The sequence below is a fragment of the Gymnogyps californianus genome, chromosome 2 (genome assembly GCF_018139145.2).
Source record: "Gymnogyps californianus isolate 813 chromosome 2, ASM1813914v2, whole genome shotgun sequence".
NCBI classification, from domain to species: domain Eukaryota; kingdom Metazoa; phylum Chordata; class Aves; order Accipitriformes; family Cathartidae; genus Gymnogyps; species Gymnogyps californianus.
In genome coordinates, this window is record NC_059472.1 from 157,073,278 (window position 1) to 157,085,655 (window position 12,378).

A 12,378-nucleotide genomic window follows, 5' to 3' on the forward strand; every position below is an offset into this window, starting at 1 on the left:
GGAGGGGAGGGGGGAGGCGGCGGAGCAGAGAGGGCGGGCGTGCGGCGCGCCGGGCGCCAATAGCGGTGGCTGGGGACGAGGCGCCTCCTCGCGGTGGCACAACCCGCCCCCCGCTGCACCACCCTCCCCGCGGCGCCGCTTTGGGCCGGGCCGCCCCGAACCCGGAAGCGGGCGGCGGTTGGTGTTGGTGCGCGGTGAGCGGGGCCGGGCGCAGGATGCGAGGCGCCGCCGCCGCCGCCCTGCCCCCCTGCCCGCTCGCAGCCAGCGCCCGAGGAGGAGGAGGAGCAGCAGCAGCAGCAGCAGCAGCAGCAGCAGCAGCAGCAGCAGCAGCAGCAGCAGCAGCAGCGGGAGGAGCGGCAGCAGCAGTAGGAACCGCCGCTACGATAGCATGAGCGGGGCCGCGGCTAAGCAGTCCCCCGGCGCGGGGTCCGCCACGGATCCCGCCGCCGCGGAGAAGGCGGCGGCTGGGGACTCGGTGCCGGAGCCGCCGCCGCCGTTGTTGAGCGTGGACGTGACGGGTTTGGTGTCGCAGTTTGCGAGGAGCTTCGTGCTGATCTTCCCCGTGTATGTGCTGGGCTACCTGGGGCTGAGCTTCAGCTGGGTCCTCATCGCCCTGTGCGGGCTCTTCTGGATCCGCAGGCACCGCGGCGGCAAGACCTCCCGCCTGGGCCGGGCGCTCGCCTTCCTGGAGGACGAGGAGGAGGCGGTGCGGCTCAGCGTCTCCTCCGCAGATCTGCCTGCGTGGGTGAGTGGCCAACACCCTTCGCCGCTTCCGAAGGAGCACCCGCGCCCGGCGGGCAGCGCAGCCGCCGGGCGGGCTGGGGCCTGTCACTACCCCGGGAGCTGCGTGACGCCCACCCCCGGGGCGGCCACCTCCTCCCCGGGCTGCGGGGGAAGAGGCTCGCTACAGGCCGGAGCCCCAGAGCCGGCCTGGCGGGAGGAAGGGGATGAGGAGATGGCATCTCCCGCGCCCCTAGGCTACTCGTCCCGGTTTGCCAGCCTCTTTCGAGACTTGGCGTCTAGCGGCGGGAACGGCGTTGCCGGACGTGGGCGGGCAAGGGGACCCTTCCTCCGCCGGGGTGGCCTGTCCCCGCCGCCCGCCCGCCCGCCACGGCGCGGCCACCTGGTCCGTTAGCACCCGCGGCAGCTGAGGCGGCCGCGTCTGCCGTGTGGTGACAGCCCAGCGGCGCTGCCGTGCAGCACCGAACCTGTCATGGCCGGGGTTTCCCTCGCAGAAATAAACTTTACCTCAGGGATTGTTTTTTTTTTCCCCTTAGATGTCAGTGACGCACACGTCTTGGATGTAGCGAGGTCTCTACGGCACACAGATCTCGCCACTCGGGCAGGAACCTTTTCTTAAAAAGTTGAGATTAGAGGCAGACAAAAGCGGTATCTTAACGGTTTTACAGTTTTCGGTAGAGTGTTACTTAATAGGCAGTGACATAAAAATGAGGTGGTGTTTCTGGCTGGTTTCAGGGTTGTGACATGAGGACTAAGGTAAAGAGGCTGTAGTGGCCTTATTTGTGCGTTGCTGTGGTTGGTTTTAAAAGGCTTTCTTCGAAAGTGGAGTCTTCCTTTGAAAGTTTCAGGCTTTCTAGTAAGTCTTAGAACTACCATTATTATTTTTTTTAGCTGAAACTCAGCTTCAAAGTTGAATACCTTTTCTTCATAATTTTTACTTTGGAGGATTAACAATTTTTTAAATACGGCTGACAGCCAGCCGCCTGACCGTGTCAGTGCTCATCCAGGCCTCTGTATGTCTCGGTCTGCCCTGGTGATCTGCTGTGCAGAGCTTGCTGCTCTCTTAGTCTCCATACCAGAAGTCTTGAGGGTTTCTGCTAAATCTTTCCGTGTGATGTCTTTGTTGATTACTCTCCGCTCCTCAGTAATAGCCATCCACATTTCTGCTAGGTACTCTTTGCAGTGACTGTGCATCGAGCAGTGTCGCGATGGTAAGTGTCCAAGTAGCTGTTTTCATGTGCTCAAATTGCTATACCTGATGTGACCTGTCCTAGCTCTACTAAGGAAGTTATAGGAGTTCCAGACATCTGGAGAGAATATAGTGTGTAGGTGTGAGATGGGAGTCATTTTTGCTCCTGTTTCTTCATATCTTTTACCCAAGTTCTAGTGGAAGGTCATGGTAAAAATGAGGACAGTGTTTAAGAGAGATGAAGTGGTTTTACAGCTTGAAGCTGAGATGTGAGTCTTAAATAATGTGATTAATAGCTCTTATGTTAGCTCTGTGTTGTAGTGGTGGGGTTTTTTTCTGTAACCATGCAGCAGTATAATGGAAGTGTTCTGATTTGATGCATTTAAAATGAATTGAAGCTAGATTTGTTGCGGAGGGTTGTATATAATTATCTGCTAGTAACTAAGCAGTAGATATTCAAGCTTAGTGCCATGTGTAAATTTTATTTTAAGTCACAATTTGTTACCTTTGATAAAATGGCAATTAATTCCTGTGTGGAGTTATCCAAATAACTAAAGATTTAGAAAGGGGCCTCTTGACTGAAGTCAGAAGCAAAAAATCATAGAGAGGAATGAGTGCTGGCTGCAAACACCTGCATATTGTATGGTATTATGAGAAAGCAACTGATCAATATGCAGGGTTTCCCCAAAACTGATACACCAGTTGGCAGACGTATTGTAAATCACTGTTGGTTTTTCTGTGGTTTTTTTTGTTTGTTTGTTTGTTTCCCTTTTTAATCATGTTCTTAAATTTTAAAGGTCTTGGTTCTTTTCTTTCTGCTGACATATATGCTATATTCTGGAAGTGTCATGCTTCCAAATAAATGTAGCTTCCAGATGAAATGCAGTCTAGAAAACAGAAGTCTTTGGAGAACTGAAGGCCCACTTAAATCAAAAGTGGTCTTCAATGTCTGCTGTCATAGTCATTAAGCTTTATATGAGTCTTTTTGCTGCCTCTGTAATGTGCCTTGGAAAACTGCTGTTCTCCTTCCTTCTGCTCTATGTGTGTTGTCTTGAAGATTCATGGATTTCAATCATATTTCAAATAAGAGCTACTGGATGGTATATGGAGCCTGACATCTCTTTAATAGGTATCAAGTTTATCCATCTCAATGTGAACTCCAAACTGGAGTATGTTCCCTTGGTTTCTGGTCAGGGAAATAGACTTCAAATTACTTGAGTAGGGCAGTGCTGTGTTTTAAATATAAGATTTTTTTTTTACTCTTCTGGGACTGAAACTGAGATGCAATAAACCCTTTTTCAACTAAAATTATGTTACATCCCAAACACTTATTTGACATGTGGTATCTTTCTGGGCTCTTGATTGGAAAAGAACTTTAGTTGAGCAGCAACGTATGTAAGGTGTGATTTCCTTCCCCTCCATTTACCTTGGGATTGATTGCTGCTTTAGTGATTCATGTGAAGTATTCAGTAATACTGCATTGAGTTATTCATTTTTAAGACAGTGGTTATTGCAGAAGCAATGAATTAAGATTTTTCTGCTGGCAATATGCTCAGTTACTATTTGAAAGTGATACTGTTGTGCTATCACACTGGAGTTTGTAATGTTGATTATTAGTTTCCTAAATTAGATTTACTTCTTCCATAAGCAGGTGGTTATACAATAGGAATATTCTGTACTGTGCATGTAAAATGAATTAATTCAACATGACTACAAGCTATGTTATTTAAAATGTCAACGCTGAATTATTTAAAAGAAATATGTATATGCTAAAAAATATTTCGTTTACAGTCTTAAAAGAATAAGATCTGTACTCATAGACTTGCTAACATGTAGTTATAGCTCTGCTGTGTGTTTGGAAGATGTCACTGATTATATGGGGTGGGAGGGAGCAGAGGTGGGTGCTTTTCCAAGTCATTTAAAACTAGGCAGCAGAATTTACAATGAGAAAGGATTGGAGATCAAAATGGTCTTTAAATAAAGTCGACATTTCCCCTTTCTTAGCAACATTTTTATACACTAGATGTATTTTATACTGGAATGAATGTCATTAAGATGCAAACATATTTAAGGAAAGTGGTAATTTAAGTATCACTACTTAGAGGACAGAAGATAGGAAACCAGGACTTTCAGTTTTTAAAGGCCAGGTATCATGTTGCATTCTATTTTTAAAACAGTAATGGAATTTCATAATCTAAGTGGTATAACAAATTTACTTTGTTCTTTCTCAGAACAACCAAAACAGTTAATCTAATTTTGCCATTGTAGGGGTTCTTGGTTGCTTAATGTGACACTTATAACATGCCAACATATCATGTTTGACATCTTTTTGGATAAGTGAAACTTTGACTCCTGTTTTTTTCAACATACAGATAAAAAGCCATGCTGAATTCTTTTCCCCAGATTAATTGTAAACTTGGCCTGGTACCAGGAGCTGTATCTGTGTGCAGTCTGTCAGCAATCAGCAGGAGACCAAAATAGGAACAAATCTTAGCATCTTTAAATAATTGATTCTGAAAACAGATCTAGACAATTTTCTCTGTATCCCTAACCATGTATTATACAGAAACTGAAATACTGTACATCATCGTAGTAAAAGTAATGCCATATTAAAACATTAATTACAAGTCTGCTGTAGCATTTTGGGTCCTACAGACTCGCTTGAGTTTCTGCTCTAGTTTGGAGTGACTTTTAGGGTTTTGTTTTTGTTGTTTTGTTTTCTCATCTACTTAAGGTAAAAAGAGAAAATCTGCCTAAACCTAAATAGGTGTCAAGACACCTTTTTTAACTAAACTGATTTACAGTCTTATTGTAAAGAAATCTGGTAGATATTCTATCTCTTGGGAAGCTGTATGAAATTCTTGCAGACTGAGTATTGTGAATTACCATTGAACTGCTATACCACCGCTACACCTATAGGGTGTGACATGATAATGTCAGCATGTACCTTTTTTACTAGATGCTGATGTATAGGTACAATAATCAATAAAATAGTCATCAACTCATGGTTGTTGAGTGTTTTTGCAATGGTGATGTTCAGTAAAGCGTGACTTCAATGGTAGTTGCATACATATTTCTTAGTTGAATGTTGTGTTGAAAGTTGAACAAACTGCTAGTGTTTAAGGGATGAGGAACCATTCTGAGTAAAAGCAGACTTCAGAATGCATGTCTGAAAAAGGAAATTGTGAATGAAATTATTTGTAGGCTCATGTGTTAGAATAAAATATGCATACATACCTTTTCTTTTGCGCCAAGCCCCTCCATGAGCTTCTTGTCAAATATTCCAATTATATGGTTAGAGCGACAAAGACTTTGGGTCTGCCTTCCCAATATCAGTAAAAAACAGTGTTTGTGGAAGAAAAATGGTTAGATAGCTCTAACTGCAGGGTCATATCGTGTACTGAATGACCTCTGCAGAGAAGGTTGAGGTGGTTACTCTCTTGTGTGTATTTGATATGAAGATTTCTTAATGATGTGGAATCAAACTTGCTAACTGGATCTTAGATTGATAGTTCAGGACAGGAATCTCCAAAGAATCCCTGCTGATGGGTGTTAAGTATGTACTCAGTAAACCTGATAAACAAGTGGACTTCTGCAATACAATATGTGTTTTTAATTGCCATAGAAAAAAAAAATCTTACCCTTAACTTCTAATTATACCTTTGGTTAATGCTGTTGTTACTGTAGCTGTAGGAATTGTAGGTGTGTTTTTATACAACATACTAAAATATGAAAAGGAAGACTGTGAGGCATTGTGACACATTCTTCTGATCCTTTCTCCAAATGTTAGTTGAACATGTTAGATTGAATTTACCAAGGAGTGATTTATAAGAAAAATTACTTCCATGTACGGCTACTTAATGCTAAGCTGGATCTAATCAGTTTATATGGTTAGTACTGCAGATGGCTGTATACTCTAGGCTGCCAGCCTGCATCTGGAAAGTATGAAGGGGTGTGAATAAGAATAGAATAATAACTTGTGAGTACTTAACAACTGAAGTCCATGTCCTTCTTCTGCCTGATTATTTTCTTTCAAAACTGCCTTCTGTTCTAGGTGCCTCATAGTGCATGTATGAATACATGTGTGTTGTGGGTTGTGTGATTTTATTTTTTTTCTTGTAGTTAGTTTTTTTCCTGTTATTTTTTTAAAGAAGAATTTTAATTTGGTTCAGTATTACTTCTTGTAGTTAAGAAGGTAACCTGGGTGACTTTCCAAGAGTACCCCATAGTTAAGAGGCAGGTGAATGATGGTTTTAGGAATGGAGAACCGGAGGAACAAAAGGCATTGATGTTGGACAATTGATCGTATCTTCCTTTTTCTCAAATAAAGTTTTCAAATGTAGTCTGTTAAAAGTATGCTGAGATGATGTCTGTCACATAACACATTCTCTCACGTAGTAATGTGGTAAGCATCACTATGTGATTCATAATAAAGATGCTTTTCCAGAATGTTTACGGTAGAAAGCCATGTGATGAACTGATTTTTATGAACATGCTATCAAACTACTAAAGAAAAATATTAACCTGAAAGTATTAGTATGCTTCTTGAACTGTTTTTAGGTGCCACAGGCCTTCTAAATGTGTATGCATAATACAATCTTTTTTCATATAACAAATTGATATTACATGACAGTTATTACTGAGTTTTGGGACTACTGCTAAGTGTTCTTTAAATTTGCTGTTTCTCTGAATAACTAAGGAAGATGTGTACAAGTGTTTCTAGTTTTGTTTTTTGGTTTTTTTTTTTTTTTAGTTTGCATTTTAGTTTGCTAGTGTTGTTTCCATACCTGAATAGTTTTGCATATAAAGGCTGGCCCAGCTTTAGCCATATTTGCAAACGTGGGAGTCGTAAGGATCTTGTCAGTAAAGACTGGGGTTTTATGGAAGAAAAAAAAGTCTAGAGTAGCAGTTGACCTTTTCTGCCTCTTCTACAAGATTCTTCTCATTTTAAATTACTCCTGCTTTTTGAGATTGTTGGCACATCACAGAGTGTGGTTGGATATGCATTCTAAGATTTTATTTTTTTATTTTTTTTAATTTCACATGAGAGCCTGATGGGAAATAGGAAGATGAATCAGGGTTATTGTTGAAACATTTTCATTGTAGTTTTTAGTACTGAAAGCCTGTTCTAGAAATTTTAAGTATTCAAAACAATTCTTTGGTGTCCTGTTCTTGTTTTTTAAAATGAAAGAAGAGGCAGAATTTTGTTTTTGGTAAGATAAAAATCTTTGACTTAAGCTGCAATATAAATCAAATTATTTATCTCCCATTTATCAAATCATCACTAATTATAGCACTGAAAAGGTTCCCTAATTGCTGAAATTGCCTTTAGCATAACTTCTTTTGAGCTTTGCAGCAATCTTTTGCTGACCATATGTCTGTACTGAATCTGAAGTGTGGGTTTGTGGAAGCTGTTTTTAAAACTTATTTTAAAATATGAAGTTTTAAAAGAATGCTAATTTTTAAATATCCTCTGTAGTGTATGAAACCAATTTGTCAGAATCTTATAGTAGTATATCAGATTCTGAAAGCAACAGTTAATGATTATAAATTAACCTATGCCATTGATTTGGTATGTTTCAACATGTAGATACAAGGGAACCAATAAAAGAGTATGATCCTTCTGGAAGGAGTACAGAAATAAGAGATTTTGTATGAGACACTGGCAGTTTAGATACAGAGTTTTTTGACCTCAGAAGTCTCATCTTTCTCTTTGTTTTTCCTTATTGCTGGATAATATAAATTAAATCTGATACTGCCCTTTCCTAAGGAAGTTTAGAATGGACACCCCACCAGGAGCTTTGGAGCTTTTCTGTGGCCTGGCAGGGGTCAGCTTCTAAGTTTTATGTACCAAGCTTGACAGGCCAGCAGAATCTCAAATGTAGTATATGTAGAGCTACTTTTGCGTGTTCGGGGGAAATACTGCACCACTTCAAAGAAGAAAATTAAATCCGTATCTTTGGCTGGTGTTTGTGAACCTTAATGAAAATAAAGGATATACAGAGATGGAGTATTCAACATAGAATCAAATGTGAGTAAGAACAGTGGGGAAACAGAATTTTGATAAGAAGAGGGGAGGGTGTTTTTATTTTAAACAACTGAATTAAGTAAATTATGAAACTGAAGTATTTAGGGAGGTCTGGCATTTTATCATTTGTATAACTTTTGGGTCATATGGCACTTTCATATTTCTGGGTAAGATTTGTTTCAGTTGGATGAGGAGAGAGTTCTGTAAAGTTTAGAAAGAAAATGTTGGATGGCCAATAAGAGGGAAGAATCAAAGCAAGAATTTGCTAAAAGTGACCGTGCGTGAAATGGTGGAATGCAGTTACCAGCTTGATCTGTTTGACAGAGTTTGTAGTTGCCCAAGATGGCATGAACTGACCCAGGACCCTTCTTCAGTCCCATCTGCCGTGCACTAAGTGCTTTTCTCATTTTGCAGCAAAAGAAGGAGAGGATCTGGATAGCACTTGCATTTCTTAGACAGTCTTAATACCTTTTTTGAAGAAGCCTTGGCTTCTTACTGGATGAGACTAGTTCTGCTGGGGCAAGTATGGAAAGATGATAGTGTAATTAAGGATGTGTGTGTGTATTTTTTGAAAATAAAGAGCCAACTTAAATTTGTTTTCTTTCTGGTACTTGCCACCTTCTCTGTGTTTTGATTTCGCAGAAGTTGTTCCTTTTATTATGTTTTTAATGTAAGTTTTGTGAGTTTTCTTAGCTGGCAATCAAAGAATAAGTCACAAAATGGATCACTGTCAGGCCTGGAAAGTGAGGTTATACAAACTTGCCACATCAGCTAATGGAGTAACTGAGGGCAATAGTAGGTTTCTTCTCCATTGACTAGACTTAGTCCAGATTAAACTTGTTTTATGAGGAATTTTCATTACAAACATGAGGTTTAGGAATCCTGAATCCTTTCCTGACTTTGGGGGCATGTGTTCAACAAGTATGCTGGCCTTGTTAAGTCCATTCCATTTACCTCAGCTTCTCAAGATACTTCGTTTTGGTCCCTTGTTCCTTAACATAGTCCTGTATTTCTCTTGAGTCTCCGTCTTTATGTCAGGGTTCAGGCGAGGATCTGTGTCCCATGTCCTCTTGAATCCTATTGATACGGTGCCTGGGAGGAGGAGGAAGAGAGGTGCTCCTCAGCCTTCTTGCAGAGTCATTTGATCCCCATCCCCAATCTACTTCTAGTTTTTATTCCCAATAGCTTCTACCAAGCTTCATGTACCTGTCTTTGTTAGACTGGTGGAGTTCTTATCTTCTTTGCCATTTAAATGGTGCAGCCTTTCTTTTGTTTTGTTTTGTTCTCTCTATATGCTTCCTGTGATATAGTTAAAAGTTAGAGGAGCAGTGAGAATTTTAAAGCTTCTTCCTACTAACAGTTCCTTATTAATGAGAATATGTATAAACGGCATCCCTAAATTTTATTTGTAGGCTTTGTAGGCTTTTCTCTGCATTCAAATACACTTATTGCAGAGAGAATCAGGGAGTTTAATAGTCAAAGAGAATGATTCTGCAGTTTCAAAACAAAGTAGATGTGTGCTCCTGACAAAAAGGGTTTTCTGCATCCAGTTGCGTTTTCCCACTGCCTTCTTGTGCCAGCGTTAGAATTTACTTGGCCGCCTAATTGTAAGTTTTTTGCCAGGTTTAGTGTTCAGCTGGATCAGTTCCTTGAGTTAGTTTACTGTGCAACCGCACAAGTGCTAGTGCCTACAAAAAGGAGGTTATGGAAGCCTGTGGTCAGGTTTAAAGTGAAATGGAACAATAGCCTGCATGAAGAGGACCTTCTTAGAAAGAAGCGGCAAATAACACTGCTGAGGTGTATTTGTGGGGAAGCAAAGTTTGAACTTGAGAAGTTTATAATGTCAAGTAGCACATCCAAGTTCTTTTATAACGTTTCAACAGACCTGTTAACGTACTTAATCATCAAACATATAAACTCTCAGTACTTCTATCCAACTTAAAAGTTGGCCCTGTTTTTAGTGTGTGGTTGGATCAGATGAGCTCCAGAGGTCCCTTCCAACGTGAATTATTCTGTGGTTTTTGTTTTAAGCTGTCATTTAAATTAGCTTTCAGTCTCCAGTTGTGGCTTACAAATGGTAAGAAACCTTTTCTGCATAAAATACCAGTATTTGCTTAACTATTAAGTGTACTAGCAAAAAAAAAAAAAAAAAAAAAAAAAAATTGATGGCTATCTTTAGAGGGGTGTTTTGTGGGAGGTAGTGAGACTTTTTAAGTCATTCAGATGCCTGTCAGCTAAATAGCTAGTATTAAAATTATGTGCAGCAAATTGCTAAAACATACAATTTTTGAAATGGAACTTCTGTTATATAAATAACCTTTGGAAGACGACTGTTTCCGTATAATGAGTCATTGCACAAAATTTTGTCTGCTACACCCTGATGTGACTACAGAATTCTCCTTAGGAACTGGAAATTTGAAACATGGCTAACGATTTTCAGCTGAAGCAATCTAGAATTATGTACCATAAAGTTGTTACTAGAAATATGAAACTAGTTTTACTTGGCTGAAAATAACTGTCATATGACAGACAAGCATTACATTGTTATTTGGCTGTCCTTATCATATAGCAGCATGGGTCAAGTTTACATTAGTTCAATTGCAGGCACTTTCACCTAAGAGATTTATATTTGTGATGTAAATAACATACCTTTTTGCATCTGTTTTAATGAAGACTTTAATTGAGAGGGTCTAGTACAGACTCTACACTGTTGTTTTCATAACCTTTGTTTGCATTCCTTCGGTTAGATACTGGCTCACATGAATTATCCAAACTGACTGAAATAGTTTCCTTCAGGAAGATTTTGAGAGATGTAACACTGAATGAGAAATTAAATGTATTGACAATCCATTGTCTTGTATCCCATCACTGGCTACCATAAAAGGAAGGTGGGAAGAAAGCGGGTGAATCTCTAAAAATGCAGTGTCTTCCTATTTCATATTTAAACGTAACCACAAGATACGTTTGGGCCTGAAGGTAGCTATAAAACCTTAATTGTTCCGATTTGAATTAATTGTGCAATATTATGATCCACACTTCTGCTCTTACAGTTTGTGAGAGTTCATTTTTAAAATAGCTTACTAAAAAAAATGGATTGTGGGGGGGAACTCAGATGGAACTTATCAGCTCAGGAAGCTCATAGTTGGCTTTATATTTAGGCATTATTACTGCTTCTTTGTAATACATGGTTCTTCATGCCTTATTTCAGATCTGCATAGCTTGATATAAAAAATGTATCTGTGCTATCTCAGATGCCCTTCTTCACATAGCATATTCTATAGACTCTTAACTAGGTCAGCTTTGAAAAACAGTAGTGAATAAGTATACAACTTTATATCCAAAAACTCAACAAGAACTCTTGTGGCATTCTTCTGCAGGGAAGAGTGTTACAAGACATGCTCTGAGCTGTGAGTTTTTGTGCAGGTTTATAGAGCAAACTCTCAGGACTTGCTGGTAGTTAACAAGTTTGATCTGTCTGCATGTTTCACGCAGACTGTTAAATGTAATGAATGTATGATACTTCAAATGAGGAAATGTCTTAATTTGTTAATATTTCCTAGTACAGTAAGCTTGCTGGTCCAGAATTTTGAAAAATTGTAATTTGTGTTGAGGCAAGTCTCTTCCTGCCTTCCCCAGTCTATTGATTCATCTTGTTAATTGTTGAACTAGAATGCTGAACTAAATTCTCTTGTATGTGTGGCTAGGAAGTTGTCTTAATCTAGTAATCAATTTTATGATCCAGACTAAATTTATATTTTAAAATGCTATGTTCCTTGCCCAATGACTTTCTCCTAAAATACTTGAAATAGAAAAAGAACGCTTTTCCACCCACCCACCCTCTGCCAGTTAAATGTCAAATAGCAGCCAGGAAATGATAAGAGAGTGTTTCACGGGGGGAACAAAAAAAACCAGTGTTCAGTCATTTGACTTGTATGTGTTATAAGAATTTTCAATAGTGATTGATATATTAGTTTGAACTATAGTAATTTCTTGTTCTCTATTTGTTCATGATAGTCTTTATTTTGGTTTATGTTTTAGGGAAAATATTGGGGCTTTTGAAAGTGATGTTGGTGTGTGTTTGTTTTTTTTTTTTTTTCTTTTTAGGGTGTGTTGTACTGTGTTGATGTGAATGTGCCTAAACTGTCCATGTTCCTTTGATAAAATAAATTTTCTTATTTCTGTCTTGTTCATATAAGTCTTTACAATGAGAATTAATTTTTTACTGAATTTGGCTGTGTATAAAGCTTTTTAAAAAGTTGCCTATAATATGTGCTTATGTTGTTTTCAGGTCTTAACGTAGATGTATAACAGAAGACATATTTGCCAACAATTGTTTTTTTCAGTTCCTTTGTGTTTTGAAAGTTTTGCAATTATAGTCTGAAGTTGCTTTCCTGTATGTGTCCTATCTTTCATGAGTTCT

The 12,378-nt window shown here is 39.7% G+C and overlaps 1 protein-coding gene across 2 annotated transcripts in view; it reads left to right on the forward strand.

Annotated features, from left to right (window-relative positions):
* Positions 1 to 286: 286 nt before the first annotated feature.
* Positions 287 to 12,378, forward strand: part of ESYT2 (extended synaptotagmin 2) — an 88,946-nt gene continuing 76,854 nt past the window's right edge. For both annotated transcript variants that reach the window (XM_050890654.1, XM_050890655.1), the window contains exon 1: positions 287 to 745. In XM_050890654.1, coding sequence (XP_050746611.1) covers positions 389 to 745 — 357 coding nt within the window. In that variant the 5' untranslated portion in view covers positions 287 to 388. The remainder of the gene's footprint in view (positions 746 to 12,378) is intronic.